The sequence below is a fragment of the Siniperca chuatsi genome, linkage group LG7 (genome assembly GCF_020085105.1).
Source record: "Siniperca chuatsi isolate FFG_IHB_CAS linkage group LG7, ASM2008510v1, whole genome shotgun sequence".
Lineage (NCBI taxonomy): Eukaryota > Metazoa > Chordata > Actinopteri > Centrarchiformes > Sinipercidae > Siniperca > Siniperca chuatsi.
In genome coordinates, this window is record NC_058048.1 from 12,178,678 (window position 1) to 12,205,535 (window position 26,858).

Genomic DNA, 26,858 nt, shown 5'->3' on the forward strand with positions numbered 1-26,858 from the left:
ACATTTAGAATGCAACAGTTGTACTGTGTTGCGTGATTTGTGTTAACACTTTTGTTCCTGTGATTCTAATATTACTTCCTGGGAATATACTGCATCACTCTTTTCATGGGATTGCTGGATTTCTCCCCAATAAATGATTGATTTTAAACACAGAATTGTGGATGATTACTGAAAAAATCTTATTTTCAATTTCATAGTGTTATTCTTTCATATTTATTAGATTATTGGTAGTAGAACAATTCCCCTTAAAAGTGCATCTTTGAGGTGGAAAAACACAATGGCAACCATATACAGTAGAATCATCCAATCCTCTGTTTTTCAGTATATTATTCTTTTACCATTACCATTATGATTATACTGTGTGAAGTGGCAGAAAAAATCTGAAGCATGCAGCCATTTTGGTATGTTCATTCTGTAGTTTGAGGAACCACAGAAGGAGAATTGTTCTTTGATGTGTAGGTGTACCTGCAAGTATTTCTCCCAGGAAACAGGAGTAAAATTTGGTGAGAATTCCCTGGAAATACCAGAATCTCAATTCCCAGCATGACAGTAAATGCTAACAAACATTTGTGGTTGCAAATATTTTGCATCATTTTGAGTTTAAGTCAAGTTAGCTTGAATGCACAAAAGTAACAGTGGTTATGTTGTGGCTGCTAGTTGGCCATCAGCATGAAACAAACAACCACAAATAAGACCGAAAATGAGTATTTTTAGGTAGGAAACTGAAAAACAGCTCAGTATATCTGTATCAGAATCAGAATCAGAAATACTTTATTGATCCCAGTAGGGAAACCCCGTGTGTATGTGAGTGTTTTTCTCCTGTTCTGAATTCACTCACCATGTTACCCTTGCCGTTGTGGTTGCGTGAGTATGGATAGAAGGCACCCAGCTGCATCCAACGGAGACACATCTCATACTCAGCATTATTAAAGAACCCACATATGTCTGCCCCGGTCTGAAAGAGGGACAGACAAATAGTGTCAATGTATGTGTGTGTGTGTGTGTGTGTGTGTGTGTGTGTGTGTGAGGAGACAGAGATGAACAGAAAGATGGGCGTCAGGGCGCAGGTGTGACCACAAAGAGCACCTTCCAACCACAGGAACTGGGGTCACACTACTTTTGTTGCATGTATCATGTTTCTGAAGTGTCCTTGAGCAAGACACTGCAAGAGTGAGGGATGTTGTGTATCTGACCCTGTGGCTGGGCTGGAGGCATGCAAAAGATTTACCATACAGGGATCGATGAGGTGTCAGATTATAATTATTATTAGATGCACTGAGGAGATACGACAGAAGGACAGTATGTAAGGGAGAGGAAGAGATAGAAATACAAAGAGACAGAGGGCAAACTAGCAAAGACAGAGTAAGCCAGGACAACAATGTAGAAATATAAGTTTCATTAAAGACTATTTAATTAAGTTTTTATAGGTCATGACGAACTAGCGCTTGGCCTCTTGGTTGGGGTGGGGCTTGTAATGACATGCCTCACAATGTATCTCAAGATACATTGTGATTCCTAGCAAACAAAATAACATCACTCAGGCCGCAGTAATCTACTTAGAGACGACAAGGTCACATCAATAAGATTATGTCTTGTCAAAACCAAGATCAGATGATGATACTTACATAAGGGATGCCAAACAGACTGAACTCCATCATGCCTGTAGAACAAAGGAAAATGGGGAGTTCAGCCAAATTAAAGATTCCTTTTTTTCTTCTTTTTTTCTCTATGTTGCACAGATTGTAAGTATGTGTGATCCATCACATCAGCCCCTTCTCATAAGTGTGCAAGACCCTAATATTGTCAGATTACTGGTTGCAATGCAGACTGCCATCACCATTTATGAGAACCAAGTTTTGTCCCAAATAGTATATTTACAGTATATGTCTATGTGTACCTATTATGGATTTGTATAGCTGGTCCCAGCTGGCAAAGTTGTCTCCCAGCCAATGTCCAGCCCATTTTCCACTCGAGGGGTAGGTGGACCTAGTCACCACTATGCCTCTTTTACCTGTCACATTCAGCAGGGCACTGCACAGAGAAGAGAGACTCAGGGATTTGTCTTACACAACAAAAAAACACACATTCATACAGTAAACTAGCAATGAGTAGAATGTAAAAGTGTCTTCTCCCTCTTAAATAAAGTACATTCATTTCAGAAGTGAATTAGCCAATTAATTGTGATTGTTAAATTCAGCACTGTGCTAAAATGAAACAATTCATAAGCTCCTTAAGCACCTGGGCTCAAGGCCCAATGGTACCTAGCATCCCCAGGCTCTTCTGCAGCTAACTCTGCAATCTGGCCTCCCTGTGGTGAGAGGAAAATTTCCCCACAACGACCAATGTAGCTTCCCATTGGTGATTATTATCACAAAGATTTGATGAGACTGTATTTCTGTGGATAGCTGGAAGATATCAGTTATAGATCCCCTGTGGCTGCATTTTCCTTCCAAATGTGTTTGCAATGATAGTTCCTGCTCTTCCTGTTCTCTTTTCTCTTCACCTACATCTAATTTGACTGTGTTCAGATTATGTACACTTAGATGATTACACTAATCTGTCTACTTCCAAATGTTGTCTGGTTCAACAGGCAAAAGAACTAAATTTCTTGCGCATCATGCACATCTGCCAGATAATGTGTCCTGTCTGCTGTATTTAAAGTATTACAAAAGTACATTAAAACTTGGTCATCGGTCATCTGTACACATTCATACGGACGTTTTATACTTTTGCACAACAATATGTTTAATTAAAAATACTACCTGCCTAGACCTATAGACCTATAGTACAACATCATACCACCTACAATACAGAAGGTGGCATGCGAGAAGACATGCATGCACACACACACACACACACACACACAAATCTAAAAATATATTCACTTACTCATAGGTGGGCTTGGTGTGGGACCAACCATAGAGGTTGTGGACATCGTAGTGTCTGACTTTCTTTCCATTGCTGAGTATCTGCTCACTGTTCATGCACAGAGTCTTATGGTTTAAGCCAAGATGTTTAGACTCCAGTGCTTTTGGGAGAGAGCACAAACACACACACAAAAAACAAACACAGAATCCTTTAAAGGCATACTCCTAATGTTGATATCATAGCTAATCTAATTACAACATCAGGAGAATATAAAATAGAATGTGCGTCTTACATGGCATATATGGAGGGTGTTCTAGAAGTGGATTACCAAGACACTTCCCTCCAACTGTGCCATGAACGAAACTGGCAGGCTCATTCATGTCCTACAGATGAAAACAGAGTGTAGGAAATTAAAGTAAAAAAGAAAATTAGGTAATAAGGTCACTTTATTAAAATGTTTTCTTTCGAGTCACTCACAATCCAGAGGCCATCAAACTTCATGGTATTCTCATAGAAATCCTGGATTTCTTGATTCCACCATTTTGCTGTTGTATTGCGGAAGAAGTCGGGGAATGCGGTGTGCGCCCTGTATTTCTGGAAATGGGACAGTCAAATGGAAATCAGGAAATGAAATGCTGAAAACCTAACAACCCAACCAAGTCCAAAAGATCTCATTCATTACAATTGTCTCTCACTGAATTTCCTTAATCATTACATAAGAGGCAATTTCAGATGCTGTCTGTCGGCAGCTGGGATGTTTAGGCCTACTTTCCAATATGTCGGAGGCTAGGAAGTGTTATGTGTCAGCATGGTGAATATGGAAAACATTTTACCTCTACTTGGGTATCCCAGTCCAGAGATTCATCTACTGTGACATTGGGGTAATCTGGCCAGACCTGCAAAAAAAAAATGCCGAATCATACCACCACACACTATGCAAAAGCATAATTTTGTCTGTTAGTTTGGATCTCTCTTTATCAATACATGCTGGTGTATTTTTCCACTTGTTTGTTTTGCCATCCATTCCCTCTTACCTTCCCCCACACAATTTCATCACTGATATTTTTGGGCCATTTGATGAAGACATCCGCTGCTTTACCTCTCACATAGGCAGGGTAAGGTTGTGTTTCATTGCCTGAGATGGCTGGATCCTGGAATTATAATACACACAACTCTTAGTATTTAGTAGCAGGGTAGTGATTCAGTAATTTAACATTCAGCCTTCACAGATATAAGCTTCGATATCTTTAATATCTCTATTTATTACACGGCTTTGTTGAATACTCGATTCTGATTGGTCATTTACAGCAATTTTGCAATAATGACTGGCTCGCTGTACATTATCCCTTACATAATATTTACACCTGCCCTATGGTTGCTGATCCTTGAGTGCCCAATCATGTGACTGTATCAACAGTTTATGATATAATGTCATTACCAGAATGAAGATGAACCTCATGCCCTCTGCCCTCATTTGGTCAACCAGGGCTGGCAGTCCATCAAACTCCAGGTCCAGGACAAAGTCCAGCTGACGGTTCATGTAGTCAATGTCTGCATACTGCACATCCTGCAACAGCAATATCTTCCTGAATTAAAATCAACTAAAATCAGTGCTATCAGCAAGACAAAATAAGTAAGAGACATAGCTATTTATTAGGATATGCATTTCACTTTAGTCCTTGGACAACTGTTTGCTGCACATTCAGCTCCCAGAACTTTACAGCTAGTAAAGAGATGGCATGCTATGTGAATGCAACTACAGTTTGAATTAATGAGTGACTGCTGCAGGGGGAAAAAAAGAAAATAATAATTATAACTTAGATTTCAGGTCAGGAAAAATAATTGCACATTTTTCTATAGTGATGTCAAATATTGGGATTACGACTAATAGATATGGAATTCTGGAAAGTTTGTTAAACATGTCATGCAACACCTAAGATAAAACAAAGTGAGGGCGCTTATTTCTTACAGTGAGAACAAAACTTTGTCTGCTTTGGTTTGCCTTGTATGTCTGTGGCAGTCACTTAGTCTGTTAAACTAGCTGATGTGTAGCCTTTGTAAGTAGCTGCATTTTCTGTTTCTTTCATTCCAGTTAATGATGCAGGATTCTTTTTGGCTGATGTCAGCTCCTTGCAGGTTAGGGCTTTGTGAAAGCATATTCAGGGGATCACTTGATTATCGATGGAAATTCACAAGTTCTGTTCTGCATGCTGAACAGGATGGGATTCTGGCTTGTTTCCACATGGGACATCTTGTCATGGTCAAACCCAATGCTCTCAGAGATGAATATTATGTTCTGTTTTGTTACTTGGTTCCTTACACAGTTTGGCAAAAATGTTCAAATGTGAACACCGGATTTGACTGTCAGAGAGAATTACATGTTCTGGTACAAACTGGAAACGTCTAGAGGCTGTGGAACCTACAATGGAATGGATTTCAAATGAAATTAGTTCACATTTCATTAGGTTAAACTGTGTGTACCCAATGTAATCCATAAAGTCAAGTTGCCATTTTGCTTCATCCCAATACTTCTTTTATCTAATTTAGTTTTATGCAGTTATTGTCCACATACATTGAATCATATTGTAAATAATTGGTAGAGACTGTGTTGGATCTAGCTCTGTCTATTCCACTGCATGCATGCCCCTATACTGGTCAACCTACAGTGGGCAAGAAGAAGCTATCAGATTGCATTTGTTCGGATGTGAAGAATTGTGAAGAATTCTTAAATCTTCTCATTTTTTCTCTCGTCTGTTAATGGTGGAAACAGGCATATCTTTAAAAGCTGACACTGTGTTGCACTTACAAAAATATACTGTAGATTATAAACTAAATTTGGATGGGAACATATGAGATGAGGATTAATGATTTCTTGTATTGTTTATTCAGTGGTTACAATATTCTTCCCTGCCACATGATACGGCAGGGAAGAATATGCGTGTGGCTGTTGCTGTTGTTAAAAAAAAGTCTTTGTGCGGGCACTCACATAGGGTATACCCGCTGCCCTCGTGTCATTGTATAGATCTGCTATTTCCTGGTAGTTGGCGTAACCATAGCGACAGAGCTGGAACCCAAGGGACCAATAGGCAGGTAGAACAGGTCGTCCAATCAGCTGTTAAGAAGAAAAACAAACAAGGAAGTCAAAACAGTTCAGCACAGAAAAAGTTGTTTTGCAGGAAAACGGGGCAGCGTCCATGAAGTGTTTGTTTGATTGTTTGTGTGTGTGTGTGTGTGTGTGTGTGTATGTGTGTTTAGATAGGCTAAATGAGAGAGCTCAATGAAGCGAGGAACTCCCAGCTGCTGCAGTCCATCAACAGCGGCCCAGGGCCAGACACAAAACACACACACACAAACACACAGGTGCAGAAGCACACACAAATGCACACAGTTACACACACAAACAGACCAGAAGTCCAAGAAGACTTACTGCAGTGTACTCTTGCACCACCATTTCAGGAGTAGGTCCCAGGACCATGTAGAAGTCCAGGATGCCTCCCACAGTTCGGTAGGTTAAAGCTGGAGTAGGCTGCAAAGTCACATCTGGACACAAAGCAAATAAGACATTTATGTCCCTTAAAATTGTATATGAAGTGGTATGTATGTGTCCATGCTCACTTACTGTGTGGCACATGCACATTTTAGTACTTTAGTAAGAGTAAGCAAGCAATGCAGCAAGGGAGGAAAACATTGGAGAACAACCAGACCATTTTATTCAACATGAGTATACTATATATATATATATATATATATATATATATATATATATATATATATATATATGAAAATACTGGCACATAATGAGTAACTCAGCTCTTTGTCTTGCAAAGTGAGAAATGCATGGATATTGCATGTGTGTGTATGTGAGACGCTTGTTCATTTGCTTGTGTTTTTAGAGAGTGTGTTACTGTTCACTATGCAAATATACAAAAGTGCTTGTGAGGGTGGTTGGTTGCATTTGAATATGGTGTATCAACATGTACAGTATGTGTATGCACAAGCATGTGTGTGCCTTTGTGCATGTATGTTTGTGTTTCTCTCACCCATGGCATTGCTGTTTAGTAGCAGCACACCGTGAGCATCAGCAGTGGTTTCAAGGCCCATATAGAAGGGATGCACTCCATAGCAGTTCATCTTGTACTGTAGCAGAGAGACAGAGCATAAGAATGAAAGAGAAAGTGGGAGATGGGTGAATGTTGGTTAAAGAATTGGTCTGTTCTCTGGTTTGTACAAATGTTTGCTTGGGCACGTTTTGTTTATTCATGAGCATTTTTCTTTACACCTGACAGGGCATTTCTCATTGTATTTATGGGTATGACAGCAACACTGCTCCACTGGGCTTGCTCCCAGTGTTGTCAACATTTAACAGTTTTCCCAAAGGTAGGGAAAAATATTCCTACAACTATCCTCTATGCAAATGAATGTGCACTGACTGAAAGATTTATTTAAATATATACTTTCCGTGTTAGTTATACCACCCAACAGTGCTCCCAAATCCCAAGAAAATCTCTGGCCTGAATTGGAAGACATCAACAGAGAACGAAGATGTTATTTGGGGATTTGAGTTGCTGCCGGGTGCTATAACAAAATCAGGAAGTCCTAAATGTGGCATACAGAACATTGAAATTAATGACAAAACTGTAGCTTGGTGGTTACCAAATTCAGTTTGGCAAGATGTATTTTTGCATTTGCTTGCATTGATTTTCTGCATGCACATACAGCAGTGTGCTTCAGTAATTATGCATATGTAACAATATATTGTTCTAGTGGGAATGAGTTGAGTTTCAGATTATGAGAGTTCTTTCTGTAACTACTGTGAGGGTCCCAGAGTTGTCTAGAGTGTTTAGATGAGGATGGAACAAGACAGACTGGGCTAAGAGGACTAGATAGAAAGGTGGCGTGGGACAGGAAATCTGCCACTTTTAGATGTCACCGTCCTGCAATGAAAACTCATGGGCACATCACACTCCATCAGCCTCCTGCACCTCTGGTACATAAGAAGTTGTTAAACTGTAATATAATGGCTCTAAGGACTGGCTCTGTATCTGTTTTTTTGGGATGTGTGCTTTTCTTACTTTGTGTGTGCTTGTGTCCCTGTGGCCCTGCTACATGGTGCGATGGCCTGACTCAAGAAGGAGAAAGGTCATTAGCTTGTCCACTAACAAAGAGTGACAGTCAGGGACAGTGTTTTCTTGGTCTCTCTCTGTCTTTCTCGATTTCTCACTCAAAACAGACACACTCATTCTGGATACATTTACATGGACTCTACTAGTCCAACTATGGACACTCTTCTAAATAAAAATTTGAAATAAGCAATTTACTTGGTGAATTATAATTACATATTTATGTCTGAGCTTCCCTCAACTATCAAGTGTTCTTTCATGTTGCTGCAGTTGTGTAAGTTTTGAACAAAAATGACCCATGAGAGTAGAATCAGACAGTATGCTCTGTATTGCATATGTGTTCACTTTGTTTTTCTGTTCGGTTTGTGTCTGTTCTTTTGAAATTATCTCTTTATTTCTGTGTAATTGTTGGTTAGTCTATAAAGCTAAAGACAATGTAATCTCAGGCAACGTAACTTTTTAGATAAAGGTTAAGATGGTTCCACTGCAAGGTCACACCTTTAAGAAATTGGCCACCCATCATTTTTTTGTTTGTACTTGGTAAGTGGTAGAGAGGTCTCATAAATGGTGAAACACTGTATGAGAAAAAACGTTGTATGTCTTTCTGAGGAACATTTTTGGCCTGCACGGTCAGTAACCTGGATAGTACTTTACGTCGTGCTAAACTGCTCTTAAAGAGCAATTTAACAACGGGTTTTAGCTTAAATACACCACCGTTCAAACCCAGACTCTCCCCACTGACATGTTTCAGCTATTTTCAGCTGTGTTATTGCCTAGATCTGGCAGCCATCCCCAATTTACGGAACTGTAGTTTCATATGTAACTGTTGTTATGTATACCGGCCGACAATGGCTCATGATTCACTCACATGACCTGAAAAGTCTTTTCATTTTACCTGCCGACATTGAAAGCAGTGACAGTGACTTCAGTCTCCACGTTCACTTACAGGCAAGACTGTGGTTCAGAGATGTTTGAACTGCAAATTTAGCTCAGTGAGGCTTTAGCAGATGCTGCAGAGGCAATGGAGAGTGACAGAAGAGGGGATATGAATAAGTGATTGTAGATTGAGTGTAGATTTGTCCCAAAACTGATCCCAACTGTTAACTACTAGCTTGGCCTAGTATTAGTGGTAGTAGTAGAAGTAGTAGAAGCAATATTTCTATTACTATTACTCTCAGCTGCACACTCTCAATCTCTCCATGTCTTTGCAAATTACACCTCCATACAAATACAAATTACACCTCAAGACTGTGTAAGTACAGAGTCCATGTCATCCTGTCTGCTCTATATTTTTTTTCTAATTTTCATCCGCTTTCCCTTTTCCTTCTTTTTTTTTTTCTTTCAAACTCTAATTCCCTTGCTCTCCAAGGGGTCCCATAACATTTGTCTGAACCCTGTGGAGCTGTCTTGACAGCTCAGCAATTAGGCTTGATAATGCTGATGCAGGTGGAAACCTCATCCTGTCTGGCCTTGACACCTGTGGGGAAAACATGATGACACTCCGCCGTTCATATCAACAGCACCACATCAAAGCGGCACGAATATGAGAAAGACAAGTTTACATACTGTGCAGGAAGGCTGTTTACAAGTCACCTCTGCAGTCTCTAGAGGGTGTGATGTTAAAGGCATTCAATGCAGAGCGCTGTGTTACATATGCCATAACAAGCACTAAATTACTTGTGATGGAACATGCCAATGCTTTAAAAAGGATGGAGGGGGCGCGTTGTTTCTGTAAACAATAATGTAATTCAGTATCAGATTTTGCTCATGGAATTCATTACTAGTGAAACAGATGATATGTTTACTATTCATCAACAGCAGTGTGAAATAACAGCTAAATCTCTGCTTTAGTGTGATACTTACACCAGGAGGCTGGTCCTTGGAGAACATACCCCAGGTGTGATAGTTGAGGTTGTGTTTATAGGTGGGATGCTCGGTCTCTCCAAAGCCGTAGACAAACTCTGATGACAGTCTAGTAGACACTTGGATGAACATGTCTGAGAATGTAAAACCTGGCACAGAGGAGTCCCAACTGAGAAAAGAGACAGGGGATTACATCAATGCGAGATGGAGAGAGAGGGGGAGAGGGAATTATTGTCAAAGGCAGTTATTCACAATATGTTTGACACAAATAAGCATAATAACCCGTAGGAACTGCAGACATCCCTTCAACATACTTCATAAATTTTAATTAGTAAAAATTCAACTGACACTTCTAAAAAACACGAAAGGCTTAACTACAAAATAATGTCACCCTTGCTTAAAGATATGCTTTGAAAAGACTCTCAGATGCTCGACTGCTTCATGTGACATCATCACGACTTCTGAACAAGAGGAAACTACTTTAAGTGCTGATACACACGGCAACCTTCCTGAGCATATCTGATTGGGTAACAGTGGCAGAGGAGTTGACTCAGCATTGTTACTTTAAACTAAAATTAGTTTCTTGCCTGGAAATAGTTGAACTGAATTTTTATCCCATGTCTCACTTGATTGCTTGTTAATGGGAGCATCTATATTGCCCAAAATTGCATGGTGAATCACCACCCTAAGGGGGCCAATTTAAAGGACAACGACAAGGGATTGCGTCGTCCTTGTGAAAACAAAATATAGCATGGAATACATATTCATTTACCTTAATGATTAGGACAGTATATATATTTTTTTTAATTATTAAACCTTTATTTAACCAGAAAACAAATTCATTATTGTTTAACTTTAGCAAGTGCTATAGTGGATGTTAATTTGTCTTAGAATGACAGAACCCCAAAACAACAGCGATAAACCCAAAACTTATGAAACAGAATAAAACCTCTAAAACACATAACAACAACCTCAGCCCAACTGAACCACTCGTACAAGTGAAATACTCACATCTTGGTTCCTGTGCTTTTCCTTATGACCTGGATGCCGAATGGGTTGTTGGTAACAAGGACCTTGTAAAGCCTCTTGTTCTCGTTAGTCTCAGGAGCAGCAGGAACTGACAGCGGCACTGGAACCTCATAACGATGAGTGGCCGGGTCCTGGATCTGGACAAGGAGGGGATGTTAGTGTGTCTGTGTGTGTTTATGTGGAGCAGGCAAGCAGGAAATAAAGAAAAACAGTCAGAGAAGGAGCGTAGAGAAAGACACTAAGAAAGAAAAAAAAATATATGCAAGAGAATGCACCCCTACTAGCACAAACAAATAAACACACACCTTGAACTGCAGCATGTCACTGCTGTGGTAGTGGATCTCAACACGGAGTGTGTCAATGTCTGGTGACTCTGGGCGACCACTGCTCCTGTACTTCTTGTTCCGAGTGATATCAACTGTCATGCCTGAGTTGCTTTCTTTGGTTGCTGTAACAGAGTATCCAAAGTCTTTTGGATAGAAGCACCATGGAACACGTTCTATGGTGCTTGTCTGAATGGGAACAGAAAGGAAAGCGTATCAGAATTTTACAGCTGTTTAAAAACAAAACTTTTCCGGCTGTTTAGTGATAGATGAACCCTCACCTCCCAGATGCAGCCTCTGGCCTTGCACTTAGCCTCATCTGCATGCTCCTCTGGATAGCAGTCAAAGCGCTGGTACTCCTCTGCCTCCAGTTCCCACTGCACCAGATAGGTCTCCCCCACCGTCAGGGAGAGGCCACTCAGGAATAAAACCTGTGTGTGTGTGTGTGAGAGAGAGAGAGATGAAGTGAAAGGGAGGAGAAAGGTGAGAAAAAGCAGTGATTATTTAATCCAGAGATGCCAATGAGAGAACATTAAGCCCAGACATGCTTCCTTGAGACAGAATGTGTGCTTGACGTTGCATGTGCTATCAATTAAGACACAGCTGTTAATTTCCCTCGCTGTTTCAACAGCCTCTGCCTGGAATTATGAGTCATTCCCAACAAATCTCAGGGAGCCCCTTTCACTCTAGTCACTATAGTCACCCTCTGATACATTCTCAGCTGGTAAGTAGACTTCCGGGATCTTTTTTGCTTGTCTCATTTTATTTTGGATTCATGCTTCAATTCTATTGTGTAAAATGCATCTTGCAGGACATAAAAACCCACAAGAAGGCATATTTAGAAAGAGGAAAAGAGCAAAGAACCAGCAAAGGCAGGAATGGGCAGAGGGATACATACAGAAATTGAAGGGACAGGGAAGGGAGGGAAGAAAATAACGGATAAGAGAAAGAAAGAAAGAAAGGAAGGGATAAAAAGAGCTCAAAGAGACTGTCTGGGAGGCATTTTACACTTCCACTGTGAGCACTGTACTAGGCATTAAGGCTCTATAGTAGGCAGGAAATGGTTAAAAAAAAGCATAACGCAATCAAGTGAAAAATCGAAATAAAATACAAGGAGCTGAATGTGACTCATTGTAAAGTAGTGGTGGCTGTGAGCTATATTCAAGGCCCAGTCTGACTAGGCATACAAAGACTGATGGACATGACAAGCCAGAGTTTAGGTTTAACAGCACATTTACCCTTCACCCCCAGGAAATGATTACCGCTGAGAGTCATTTGATAAATGCATACTTGTGTGTGTGACCAGAGAGACCTTGAGGATCTTCACAAGCATTGCCACGACCACACACACATGAACACATGTGAGCACGCAAATATACACACAGACACAAAGCAAATCTATATAGTATTACTTAACTGAACTTTTTGACACTTTATAGACTTTGTAGCCTTTCGCTCAGAACCCTGGCCGCTTACTGTAGGATCATTGCTCTTTTTCTTCCTCACTCTCTTTCTCACACAACCACATATACTCAAACAAAGCTTTTATGTTCCTCACCTAATGTAAATTGTTATATTTTCTTACACTTATAGGCGAATCTTGAAATGTACAGTAATGGTTTAACTCCTGGTCTTATTGAAACAAATGGCAAACACCTACAAGAGTAGCCACTGTATAACTCATCCACCCTGCATCTGTCCTGCATCAGCACAGCAAGGTTTTCCTGATGTAGTGGAAATATTTGAAAATATGTGTGGTGGTTTTGTCATTTGTTATGACTATATAGTGCTTATCCATTATTTATTCATTATTATACTAATACAACCAACAAAGAATTGATCATTTTCAATTATGCTATTTGACATTCCCAAATGTGATTAACTTAATACTAGGAATGCAGATTAAAAGCCAAAAATGTAACAAACAACAACAACATTTGTTTTTAGTAATTTCATTTTTAAAGCAGTAGTTAATCACTTAGAGGCAGCAGGACAAGCTGTAAAGAACTGACATCATAGCACTGACATATCATATTATAAAGTTGATATGGTGAACTTGTTAGCAAATAGTTGCCTATTGACACATTCAGCAGACATGGAGAACCATTAGCTTTTATTTTGAGTTGTATTTCTGGCCACCTGATGAATGTAAGACCAATATTCACTCTGTTTGGCTCTGATCTGGTCTCCATCAACTCCTGAAATAGAGACAACTCCTGAGTCCCTAACTGCTTAATGCTCCACTATGTTCACTGGCTAATCACTAACTTTGCCTGTCTGCTGTTTGGTGCTGGGCAGATAGTGTACAGTGGGTTTGTCAGAGCTTTTTTTGTTAAAACTGCCTCTCACAGCTGCTGGAGACAAAGTTGTAAGAGATGTAAGACTGAACTAAAACATCAAAAGTAAAACCAAAACAAGAAGCTGAAAGATGCTAAAATGCTTTGTACTGGGTTCATCACTACAAGCGAAGCCTTTCACATTACACATTTAATCCATTGTTCATATAAAATAATGATTAGCGCAGTCATATGCCTGAACACTTCCTCGAAAGTGTAAAAAGAAATTTTACATTGTTAGAATTGTTACATTGTGTTAAACTTATATGCAACATTTAAATGCCTTTTCTGTAAAAGTAATTTCCCCTGGCATGGTTGCTGTTTTTATTTTGCATTTGTGCATGACGATGTCTATGAACATGTGTGTGTTTACCTTCTTGGCTCCATTGTACTCTATGTTGGCGTTCGGCAGTGTGGTGGTAGAGTTTCCATGTGGTCTGGTGCTAACATGAGTCACAGAGACGGAGATGGGAGGATGAGGCACACCCAGTACAATAATGTTCTCAAACTTCAGGTTGTTTGGGTCCCTGTAGCCAGCATGGGTCACCTGCATTGTCAGCACTCCCTATAAGGCAGAGGACACACAATTATATGTCTAATTTGAATCCATTAAAGTTATTGCATGCTCTCAAACTTTAAATGCTTATTATTACTGCTAAATTTACATTCTTTTTTTTCTTTTTTGCTGTTTTCAATAGATAGAAAGATAGATTGATAGATAGAGTCTATTCCAATGTACAACAACCACAGCTTACATCACTTGCTGTTATCATATATAGCCTACTGAGTTTCCTAAAAGAGTTTCCCCTCGGGGAACAATAAAGTATTTCTGATTCTGATTTCTGATTCTGGTAAAGCAGCCAGCTTATAAACTCCACAAACTCATGTCGGTCAGTCAAACAGCTGTTCCGATAGATTTCCTGTCTGTAAACCCCCTACCCCAGTACAATGCTAACGTGCAGGAAGAACATCACCAGCCTACATTAAACATGCAAGGCAAACCTCAGTGCTGTGTGAAGCAGGAACATGGGGTACTTGATCCAACAAAGCTTCAGCCGCGTAACATGGATCAATTGTGCTTGGTGTTCTGGACTAGAGTTCAGGTCAAAAGGAATATGTGGGCTGGATTTAAAAGACGGTTTGGATGCGTGCGAGGGAAACTTACATAGACAGCGGAGAACATGTAGTGGATGTGGTTGCCTGTTTTTACGGTTTCTGTAACAAGAAAAAGAGCAGATGTTAATGTTTGTCACAGCAGTTTGACGCAACTGATGTACAGCCACACAGTAGAGTCACTGACCTTCACTTGTTAATGTGTGTGAGCTGACTGTTAGTGTTTGAACAGTACTGACTCATGTGATGCATTGTGCTTAACAAGACAAGAGCTTCAATTCGATGCTCATAAAAATGCCTTTAATGAGTGGTAATAAGAAGATGCAGATGATCCTGTCTCACACATTTGCACACAATACCTCTGGAATCTCCATCATCCCAGAAAAGCTCCCCAGCTGCCTGGTTGTTGTCATCAAGAGCAACGATCAAACCCATGGGGTTACGCCGACTAAAGACATACACATAAACACACACAAAAATACAATCACCATACGCACATGTCATTACAATTCAATGACTCTACTACTACTAAATACATGTGTGCACATGAACCAAATGTAACAGGAGACAAAATTTGATACATTTATGATTATGTGCACTTGACTGAAAATATGTTGATCTGTGTATATGCTTCTGTGTGTACATGATAATATGAATGTACATGCCATGTAATCACTGTATGTGATAGCTTGAGTGTGTACCTGTATGTGGTGGTGACATTGGGTCTCTGTGTGGGGAGGATCGCACCACCTCTGATGTGTAAACCAAGCTTGTCAGCTGGTAGATGCATATCAACATGCTTTCTGCGGTCTGCCAGTCGTTCCATCTGATTGGTAAGACAACATAATCTATTAACTCACCTAAATTCCCCCATGTGATGCTCTGAGGGCAAGACAATCTGCATACCGCCCATTTCAAGGTTAGGACAGTGGCCATAATTTTTCACATAACTGGGCTGGAAAATACTGGCTTTGGGCTTCTGTGATTGCCGTCTCTACAATGCAGTTTGACTTTAGCTGAGGCCCCTTTAACACTGAAGCAGAAATGCGGGGAAAACCTGTGTTGTAAATGGATCAGTTATTAGTCTGGGTCTGCAACCCTGCTGGGACATTTATTGGGTCCAAAGCTACTTTGCAGTCAAACACAGTGAATACACACACAGGATACTATACTGAATCTTGAGTTACAACAGCACAGTAAACCTAAAGATATTGATGATGACTTTCAGCCTCCACAGCTATAAATTCCACTCTTAGAAATAGGAGATACTTGAACCTGATTGCATCAGTTGTTGCATTAAGTTTCATTGCATAAGCTTACAGAATAATTCAAAAAGTAATCAAAAAATGCTTTGAAGGATCAGTTTACAAACAAATTAATTCTCACTTACCCCTAGTTGTATCTAGACTTGCAGAAGTTTTCAAGTATACCTGTCTGCAGCCTGCAAAACGGGGCGGGTTCAAAGTCAAACGTTTAATCCCATCCACCGTGGTTTGATCGATAAACGTTGATTTTCATTGGTTTACACTTGGGTTTGGGCGGGGTTAAACAACACCAGTCTGTTCATAAAATGAAAAGGACCTATCGGTATACGTTACTAAGCTAAGAATGTCATGAGGGGAACTGTTCATCTGTAAACTCTCTGATTCAAATTTTAAACGTAATGATCACTTTGAACCATGAGTTGACAAGTTAAACATCCATAATATGCACCTCATAAATTGATAACTTTGACATTACATATTGTTTTGATCACTTGAAAGTTTGCTAGCATAATTACCATTGAACCAGCCATTTCCTCATTAGATTTCATTAATTGAGCTAGAATCATTTAGCTTCACAGATCCATTTAGCCAGTTCTCTGACGGCATGAGGACACATAACTCCACTTGTACTACCCGTTTCTCCTTCGGGAGCAAGGACAATCTATTGGTGGAGGAGTGGAGTAATGTTATGCAGGCTGCAGCCAGGTACACCTCAAAGTTTTTAGTTATTTGTTTACTCCGGATACTCTGTAGACCTTACTGTGGACACTTTCATTGGGACTACTTTCTACTGAAAAGAAATGTCCCTGTGATATCTGTTCAAACTGATATTTGTGGAATATATATGCAGAGTCATAGGGTTTTTGTATTTTAATTTCTAATACTGTGAGCTCCACAAATACAATTCCAGTAATCTCCATTGTATTGGGGTTGCAGCAGAAATGTTAGAGTAGAATATCTGAAAACCTGAGTAAAAATAGCAAAAACCATCTACATACACTAGCTAAGCCACTAGAGGTAAGTGAGAAAATAATGTAATGTAATTTGGGTGAACTGATCCTTTAAATGTAAGTCATGGGTTAAATAGGAAAATACTGCACGTCCTTGTAGTTTTAGTTATCTAACAAACAAATTTTGTACAATGGGCTTGCTCACAGTTGAGTTTTTGAAACATTTTAAATTCTTACAAAAAAGTTTAGAAAATGCAGTGACTGGGTCACTTGAGGATGAAGTCAAATGTGTTAGTTTTGGCATTGTAATGATAAAATGTCAGACTGGGCTGTTCTGCTAAGAAGCGCTTTTTTTTAAGATGAGAAGACAAAATCCCTTTCTGTGTCTCTCTCTGCCCCTCTACTCATTTCTCTGAGGGTCCAGATAGAGCACAGTTAATTTCTGATCCCCCAAGGACTGAATCCTCAGACCAGACTAAAACAATTTAAAACTCTCTTCTCTCCATCTCCTCTCATTCTCTTTCTACCTACTTCCTTCTCCACAACGTGTTATTCTCTCTTGTGTTGCTCTAATTCTTTTTTTATCCCATTTTCCTCCATGGGAATGGAGGAGTGTGTGTGTGTGTGTGTGTGTGTGTGTGTGTGTGTGTGTGTGCGATAGAGTGTGTGTGTGCATGTACCATTTTATGCAGTACAGTAGAGTATGGGCGAGTGTGTGGGCTGGAGTTAGTGGAGCGTCTACAAGCAATTTCAGATCTTATCACCCCTTCATTGTCTGCCTTAAGGAGGTCTTCTCTTGCCTTGTCTTCTCTTCTTCTCCTTATTCCTGCTGGTCAATCCTCTCATCTTCCCACTTCTCTAGATACTGTAATTGTCATCCCCTTTTTCTTCTTCTCATTTTCTCTCTTGTCCTTGCTTTTCCTCTCTCTCCATGTACTATCCTTCTTTTCTCCCTACCTTCTCTTTGTTCGACTCCCGTCAGTTTTCTCTCCTTCATCCCTCTATTGTTACATATTTTCTTTCCTCTGAAACTTTTCATGGTCATTTTCACTACATCAGTACTCCCCCCACTCTTCCATCCTCCTACCCAGATAATCACAGGGGACCAACCAGGACAAGGGGCCGGCGGCAAGACAGCCAATCTAATCGTTCATCTGATCAGTGGGCGCTTTACATTGCCACTGTGATGCCAAAATAAGGTCCCAAAGGAGCTCAACACCTCTTTTATCTCTCTGTCAGGGAGATAGTCTCTCTCCTCTCTTCCCTGTCCCCTCTTTCACTCTATCTTTGTCCTCACTCTCGCTCTGTCTTATCGCTCTCGTCTCCCAGTCTCAAACAAAGAACTTGAGGCAAAGACTTTCATGTGATACATGTTCTTTGTGTATGTGTTATTTCCACCAACATAATACTTATAAGCCTCCTTTCTCATTTTTGTTGAGCAGCACACATTTATATTACCAATTAATTAGGTACACCTGTACAGTCCAATTCATTCTAATGAATCATCATTCTAATACAATAACCCTGCAATTAATTCTGTCATTTGATTTGTCATCCCATTTCTCCTATTTATGAAGCTTTTCTTAAGACTGTATCAGAGAGATGTTGATTCAAATCTATGGTAATTTTGTACGCCTTGTGGTTTTGAATTGGACTGCATTTTATTGAATGGTGTTTTTAATATTCTGTATTGTTCATGTATCTAAATCAGGTGGGACAAACTTCATACATTCATACTGTGCTGTTTAATTAAAGTATAAATTGATTGTTTTCTCACATTGCCTATTTGACCATGTTTTATATACAGGTATCACAACAACAATTTTACCAGATACAATTATCATAATTACAATTATCACACAATTGATAATTTCTCTTGTGACACATCTGGAAATGGATGTGCTTTAGAGGAAACTATTTTAAAGTGAGTAGAATGGCCTTACCGTCTCATAGTCATACCACACAGCGTCTGGGACATATGCCCGCACCTTGTCCACACCCTGCAGAAGAAGAACAAGAACAAAATGTTTCTTCGTGTGTGCATATTTGAACAATGATCTAAATGTTTGTTTTTGCCATTAAATTCGTCGTATGCCTCTGATTTGTGGAGTAGACATCAGCACGTGTCAGCTTTGCGTTTTGTGTGACAGCATGCCTGTGTTTGATTTGTGTTTGCAGCCAGTAACACCTGCTTTAGCTCTCTGCACCAATCCTGACACTTTAATCTTACAAGGCTATAGATGAGAGAAGCTACAATACACCACAAAGGAAGCATAGCTATTTCTCGCTGCCATAAATCACTGCAACTTAATAATAAATAAGAAGAAAATGTCACCTTCAAGGAGTTATTTTAAAACTGCCTATCATCTGATATAAAGTTTCCACAAAGCCCTTGTGACATTTCAGTCCACAGTGCTATGGTGCAACAGATGGAAAAGACAGCATCAAGCAACTGATAGGTGACACCCTTTGATGGCTTAAGGTGGTGGACGGACGGGAGCAATCAATAGAAGAGCGCCAAGCCTTTGATAGCGTTGTCACTTCCCTGACAGGGCAGAGCACAGCGAAAGAAAGAGAGAACCACAGGTCCTTCTCAAAACAGACCAAATTGTGAAATACACTATGTCAGCTGTGTAGGCCAAGGCCTTCTGTCAAAGGCACTGATGGCATATCTCTCCTATCTCTCTCTCTCTCTCTCTCTCTCTCTCTCTCTCTCTTCAGCTGCATGTCCTATTTTGAGGCCCTCTGGGACCTGTTATTAGGAACAAGAAAGGGGGGTGACAGGACACCAAGAAAAAATAAACAGGCAAGAGAAAAAGGAACAAAGGATAATTAAACAGAGGCAAATGAGAGCAAATTTGAAAAGCAAAACATAAAAGAAAATACATGTGAAACACTGTAAAGAGTGAAATATGATAGAGACATATTGCTATAATGGACTGCTAACCAAATTAAATGACTTGATGTCCTCTTTGGGGGCCACATTCGCATTTTGAGGCCGATCACTTGTCACAACTGCTGCACAGCCTGTGGGATGACAGCCCCAGGGAAATGGATGCTCCCCCTATACCTTGTTTTCTGGTGTCTGATTTGCTCGCGGTGCCTATCACTCACCACGCTGACAAATGGGAAAGGACTGCAGGACTTAGCATGGCTGCTAACTGTGATTGAGAGGGACAAGGCGTGAGGCCTGTATCCTCATTTAGAATACTGAAGCTCAGTTAGCCATAAGGTAAGATTTGATCAGGTGGGCCAAAGATTCATACTGGCAGACTGATCAGATGGTAGCTGAGGTAGATGAGAGGGGCAGAGAGAGACACAGGGAGGGGGTGGGATGAAATGAAATGGGATCACAAGGGTGAGTTGACAGCAGCTGATTAAGAGAATGCAGATGAGATAAAGGAGTCAACGTTTGATGAAAGGATGAGCTAAAAAGAAAAGGGAGTAATGGGCAAGAGGAGGGAGAGTGGAAGCATGGATGAAGACCAGAGGGGATGACAGAGAGAGAGTGCAGGAGATCTCCCCAGTTTATCACAGAGATCAAGGTTAAAGCATCGACTGATCTGAATGATAGAGCAAGAGCATCATTAGAGAATGGGAGAGGCAGGCGGACAGAGCAATAAATAGAAAGAGACAGAGAGATGAGAATAATGAAAAAGAAAAGTGAAGGTAGGATGTGAAGGGTTGTTAAAGATCAGCCTTTGACGTCACTCGAGTGGCTGACACTATCTCTTCATATGGCCCTTCACAGCCTGATGCATCTGTAACAGATAGTATGTTCTTAATGCCTGCCCTTACCGTGGCTTAGACCAAATCACCACGACTCAGCAGCACCCTGTCACCAAAAAAGATGAATATTCAGCCACATCGGATCTGTCATTTGGAAATAATCCTTTTCAAGTGGTGTAGCAGAGGTCCGAAATGCTTCTAAAGCTTTTGTCAATGTGCTACACTGTGCTGCTATGTTACTTCTATGGGAGATTAAGGTTTTCATGTCAAAACACAACAGGCCATGTTTCGTAAACTGATGTTATTTGCATACATCCTGGAAAAAAACGCTCCAACATAATATGTGAGAGGAGACAAAAATCCTAATTTACAGTTAGTCTCATTTAGACACAACCTTTACCTTTACAACAACGCTTATACAGGTAGATTTAGGTTACATTATCACCCTAAAGTGTGAGAAACGCAATGTAAATACTTTACATTGCTCAAAACCACCTTGACACTAGTTTTCAATGTATAACAAACAGTGTGCGATTTTGTGGCTGTATTGGCTATGTTATGCTGTTAATGTGGCTTTTCTATCAGATACAGTTTTTTTATTGCTTACTTGTCCCTGTTTGGTATTTCTCTGCCTGCCATGAACTTCAGTATGCAGGAGTAGGAGGGGAGGTTCAGTATGGGTTTTTGTCAGTACTGATCATGCAGCATGGTGCATATTTGGTGTTTTGGGTTTGGTTTGACCCAAGTTCTGGGCACATGAACACATGTTACTCATTTGCTTACAAACTCTGTTTATGAATGATATATTTGCAAAATTGATATTAAATTTGTACTCCCTCAAGCTAAGAAAAAATAACTCTCATACCAGTTGTAAACTGTACATGGCTGTGGTGTGAATGACTGGTTTCGAACATAGATCTGTCAGAATGTGCCATGATGCATTGAGTGAGAATTGTAGGACTGAATGTATCCTCTGTACATATCAGGAACTGATTATCAGATGCCCCCTTATAATCACACTGTCCTTTGTTTACAGTGTCACACAAAGAGTTTCCAGATGAGGGCAACATGGTAAGCAAATGTTTATCTAATTCCTGAATAAGTTTATCTAATGTACAGCAAATCCATTAATTTCTGTGCCACGATAAGCAAGGTCATAATGTTCCTCCTAGGAGGAATTTGCAGACATTTCTCTCTATTCAGTTATCAGGGCACTTTGATGCAGGGCACATTGCTTTTAAAGAGGAAGGAAATGAGCAGTTGGTCATAATTGATGCCAACACACCCACTGATAATGGATTTATTTTTATCTTATCCTGTTTCCAGCTGCACTACAGTTGAGCTGTGCCTCTGGCCTTGAAAGGACCCAAAGAAGGTACAGTTTGCCATTGTCTTTTTGATCCATGTTATGGCCCTTCCTTTTCGCATCTATAGTTTTTCCAACCTGAAACCACGGCCACTTCCATATGACGAAATCCTTGACGGCTGCATCCCCATGGAAACCGTGCTCATGCGGGTTTCGCATCCTTTTCCCCACCCTTAGGACAGCTCGAACCCTGAGTCACTGCAAGCATAAACCCTCCACTTCTTGTATTAGAAACTTTTCCACAATCACACTGATTGAAGTTACTTTATCCCCGGGCCCACTATGAATCCAATTCGCTTTCCACTATTCCGTAATTCACAAGAGGCCATGCTAAATTGCTTATTAATCAGGCCACTTTGACATGACCGCAATCGCTGTGTACACACATACACACAAACACTGAGACAAACACACACATACACACTTCTATCTACACTTCTAATCTGCTAGTAATGAGGTCAGTGCTCTCATTAGAGCTGAGAGAAAAGAAGGAGGATATGAAAGAGAGAAGAAAGAGGGATGAGAGGAGGGGAGGGCAACAAAGAAAATCCCATGTCATCTTTTCCCAGTGGAGGTCAGGGTGTGTGTGTGTGTATAACTGTGTGAGTGTGTGTGTGTGAGTAACTGATCATCTCATCTGCATCATCTGCAAGACACATTTCTCTACTACATGTACATTTCTATATGTGCTGTATATCATAGTTTCTGTGTCTGGATATGATAAAGTACATGCAAGTGCATTTTGAATGAGCAAATGTATTTGAAGGCCCAAAACATGTATATACTGTATATGTATGTGTGAGTATTCTGGGATGTTTTTTTTTGTGTGTGTGTTGGCTGACCGGGTCCAGTACAGGTGTGATGAGCAAGTGTTTTCCCCAGAGAAACTGGTGTTCCACTGTCCAGGTGGCGCTGTCAGAATAGAACCTTGGGAGTGACAAAGACGAGTATTGAATCAATTAGATATATTTTTCATTATGTTCGGGCAAACAAATACATATTTTAGACAATACCTGTCTGAATTTTGCTTCGGGCAATGTATGTTAGTATACTAAATGTTATATTACCACCATTTCCACCCTCATCATTCATTATTCATTCGAGATTTTTCAAATTTAACACAGAAAAACAAAACTAACAAGAGAAAAGAGTTAGGGCTACATTGTGGCCCACTTAAAATTTCCACTATAACTTACATCCTATAATTTTGGCATCACAGCTGTCTGTAATATCCTTTACAATGATTGGCTCATTCACAGCTGAATTACACATAATAAGTGATAAGTGACATTACAACATGTCAGGCGACTTTTTTAAGGACGTTTGCTGCCCACTGTCCGCAGTGGTCAGCTGGTTGTCAAACAGCCATCAGTCCAGATGCCAGGACAGAAGCTGGGTTTTTCTGTGTTTGATATCGGACCATGGTCGCTCTGTCAGAAGACTAACCAGATTTCCACTCACCATTATACTGGGGCCTATGCTAACCTGTGCTGCTTGTGCTTTCATTCATTGCTAGTGACATGGCGTGTTTAGGCTCAGTGCAGGTTGTGTTTGCTTGGCAATGTCAGTAAGCTGGCTATGGCTGCATTGTTGTTGTTGGCTATTTCTCGGTTCAGCTTTGCTGCTCTGCTGTTGCTGTTCAAGATTCAATTTGTGATATGCAAGAATGACTGGCATGTATGGATTCTGCATGCTCGTTTGGGATGTTGTATAGCTGGTAGGGGAGAAAAATCCTTCATCTAGGGCCAGATGTAGTTAGGTTCCCTACCACACTGTTTACTTATCTCTTATAGTAGCCTAGCACAAACAAGTATTAGAGTTCAATACGATGTAGGTTTAATGTAATATCAAAAAACAGAGTACATAAACCGAGCTGGTCCCACAAGCAACTGTCCGTCCTGGGAGAGGGATCCCTCCTCTGTTGCTCTTCCTGGGGTTTCTTCCATTTTTTCCCCCTTTTAAAAAAACTTATAAAATTGGAGGTGGGGAGTTTTTCCTTATGCAAATCGAGGGTCTAAGAACAGAGGGGCTATATAAAAAAAATTGACTTGACTTAATGTCCAAAGACGATGTAGTCCCTCATTCGTCCAAAATGATGTCCAAAATAATTATTTGAGTACTCGTGTATGGGTTGCATTGGTTTTGGGCATATTATCTGCTTGCGGTTTGGAGTTGTTTTGGGGGCGTTTCTATTAACTTGCATGCTATTTTGCTGACCTGTACAGAATAGTTTACTCTAACTTGGTTTATGGTTGTTCATATCATAATAATCATAATAAAAAGCTAAACTCCTGCTCGTTGCTGTTTTTGCTTGCACAAAGAGGAGGAGGCCTGGCTTGCATAAGAGCAACATGTGTTTCTCCACATCTACTCTACAGTCGAGTACATTAGACTATTTCCCTTGCATCAAGATAACTATTAGTACCTCGCTAAATGTTCATCTGAGGTAAACTGCTTGAGCTACTAAACAGGTGAGAAGGACTTTGCTAGCAATCAAGTGGAAGCGCAACATGCTGTTGTTTCACATACAATAAGTTACATACATCCATCCATCCATCCATTTTCTACCGCTTGGTCCCGTTAGGGGTCGCGGGTGACTGGAGCCTATCCCAGTGACTTTGGGCCTTAGGCAGGGTACACCCTGGACAGTGGCCAACTCGTCGCAGGGCTAACACAGACACAGACAAGGACAGACAACCATTCACTCTCACATTCATTCAATACGGGCAATTTAGAGTTATCAATTAACCTACACATGCATGTCTTTGGACGGTGGGAGGAAGCCGGAGAACCCGGAGAGAACCCACGGTAACACGGGGAGGACATGCAGACTCCACCCAGAGAGATTGTGCGACGTTGGTCTGGTCCGGGAATCGATCCCACGAACCCACGATCTCCTTATTTGCTTAAGCTTTAGCCGCTCTGCCACCGTGCACCCCCAAGTTACATACATATAGTTTATAATATCCCCTTGAATTGGGATACTGTTAGTATTGTGCTACATGTTTATCTGAGGTTAGCCAGGATGTTTTTTGTGCTCATCTCACATAAGAAGGGCTTTGCTAGCATTGATTAAACTAAGACTGATGCTCACATGTTTTGCTCTCTCAGCAGACTCCTCGTCGTTGCTTGGATTCTGTGAGAGCTCCCTCACAGAGACATTTTAACGCCAAATCTATCTGTATAACCATTTGCTATAAATGATAAATTCCTTTACGCAAGTGTCTCTGACTGAACAGGTATTACAATGACTTGACAGTATACTTACAATATTTTGAATGACTTACTCGTGCATGACAGGACGTACAACAGTCTCCCCTGTGGTGTGGGCTTTGTAGAAGAGTGTGTAGAGGTAAGGCAGAAGTGTGTATCGTATCCTCAGGTAATGTTTAGAGCTCTCCACCAGCGTTGAGCCAGGGCCAAACGCAGCTGGATCCTGGGGCTGCAGACAAAAAGATGGATTAAAGGGATGGGGTTGTTGAACGAAAGAGTAGAAGGGCGGAGAGAAAGTAAAGATTTGTCTTTTGTCCACCGGGAGGAAAAAAGAGAAGGAGATGGGAGGATGAAAGACAGGACTTGTTTGAATGAAGGAAGGAATTAATTGGATGGAAAATTAGGGAAATTAAGAGTCAGACTTTGGTGGAGGAGGGATGAGAAGCTGGGAGAAGGGGGAGGAATTAAAACAAGGACTTTTTTTTAACATTACAATTTATTCATGATGAATAAGTGGACATTAACCTTATTTATAATGATTCAAATGGAAATTAACTTTACATAGGACTACTCTAAAAGCAGTAGAGTTTGCAAAGAGAATGAGCAAAAGAGAACTTGATAGAAAGAAACAAAAGGAAAAAGTGTGTGAGAAAGAAACAGAAGTATGATTTAATTTCTATGATAGTGAGAGGGTGATTAGCTGCTAACAGGCCGTGCTCCTCTCATCTGGCTAATCATTTATGCCCTTGGCACCTCTGAGAGTGCGATGAGAACTGTGTGTGTATGTGTGTGTTTGGACTGGCCTGCACGGCCATGTGATGAGAGCCATGATTAGGGCAAAGCAAAGGTCACACATTAGCTGTCTCGTTTCGTGGAAATCGTACTTCAAATTCATCATCATCATGTCCCTGTCCTCCAGCAAATATAACCCCCCCACCATCCCTCTTTCGAACACACACAATTTCTTACTCGACCCCCCCTCCCCCCAATTCCCTACCTCAATGCTGTGCTATTTTTGCAGCAGTGATGATCATGGAAATGTCACATGGAGAATGTTGCGACCACATCAATTTTCACATTATTCAAAGCTTGAAGTTATTTTTGTTCATCTACAATAATATCAATATACACACTGATGTAGGCTCAACAGGTGCTTTTCCTGTGACATTTACAGGTATAGTGTGTTTGCTGAAGATAAACATAAATATCACTCTATTTTCATTATAGTCCAAATTATTATTATTATTATTATTATTATTATTATTATTATTAATATTATGAGACCTGTTGAGAGTTGTTGACATTGTGAATCTGGTCTGATTCAGTCTAGAAAAGCTTTTAAAATACCTAACCTAAACTAATTGACAATTCGCTAAACCCCTCCCCTGAACAGCGATTGTCCAATCAAAGCTTAGCAACCGTAACTAGGCAAGGCAGGCGTGTTAAGCTTTGGATTCCTCTGCACTATGACGTGGTGTGCATGGGGCTGTAGTAAGAGTGATACTACATATATAAAGAGTTTGGATGGTGTTTTATGTTCCCCGAAACAAAAAACAAACATGTAACATTAAAAGTGAAACACACAATAAAGCATACATCTAACTTCTGTCTTGCTTGCCCAAGAATATAAGCTATACAGGGTTATTTTGGAATGAAATAACAGTCACAATAACAATAACAAAC

The 26,858-nt window shown here is 40.3% G+C and overlaps 1 protein-coding gene across 2 annotated transcripts in view; it reads right to left on the reverse strand.

Annotated features, from left to right (window-relative positions):
* The window catches only part of si (sucrase-isomaltase (alpha-glucosidase)), a 72,322-nt gene that overhangs the window by 20,336 nt on the left and 25,128 nt on the right, over positions 1–26,858 (reverse strand). For both annotated transcript variants that reach the window (XM_044202952.1, XM_044202953.1), the window contains exons 18-40: positions 25,250–25,404; positions 22,805–22,889; positions 18,811–18,867; positions 15,354–15,478; positions 15,012–15,100; positions 14,705–14,754; positions 13,913–14,104; positions 11,485–11,634; positions 11,186–11,392; positions 10,863–11,017; positions 9,852–10,020; positions 6,909–7,005; positions 6,296–6,408; positions 5,855–5,980; positions 4,307–4,435; positions 3,903–4,019; positions 3,702–3,764; positions 3,346–3,462; positions 3,161–3,251; positions 2,890–3,028; positions 1,898–2,031; positions 1,626–1,660; positions 839–955 (exon numbers count right to left, since the gene is read on the reverse strand). In XM_044202952.1, the coding sequence (XP_044058887.1) occupies positions 839–955; positions 1,626–1,660; positions 1,898–2,031; positions 2,890–3,028; positions 3,161–3,251; positions 3,346–3,462; positions 3,702–3,764; positions 3,903–4,019; positions 4,307–4,435; positions 5,855–5,980; positions 6,296–6,408; positions 6,909–7,005; positions 9,852–10,020; positions 10,863–11,017; positions 11,186–11,392; positions 11,485–11,634; positions 13,913–14,104; positions 14,705–14,754; positions 15,012–15,100; positions 15,354–15,478; positions 18,811–18,867; positions 22,805–22,889; positions 25,250–25,404 (2,712 nt within the window). The remainder of the gene's footprint in view (positions 1–838; positions 956–1,625; positions 1,661–1,897; positions 2,032–2,889; positions 3,029–3,160; positions 3,252–3,345; positions 3,463–3,701; positions 3,765–3,902; positions 4,020–4,306; positions 4,436–5,854; positions 5,981–6,295; positions 6,409–6,908; positions 7,006–9,851; positions 10,021–10,862; positions 11,018–11,185; positions 11,393–11,484; positions 11,635–13,912; positions 14,105–14,704; positions 14,755–15,011; positions 15,101–15,353; positions 15,479–18,810; positions 18,868–22,804; positions 22,890–25,249; positions 25,405–26,858) is intronic.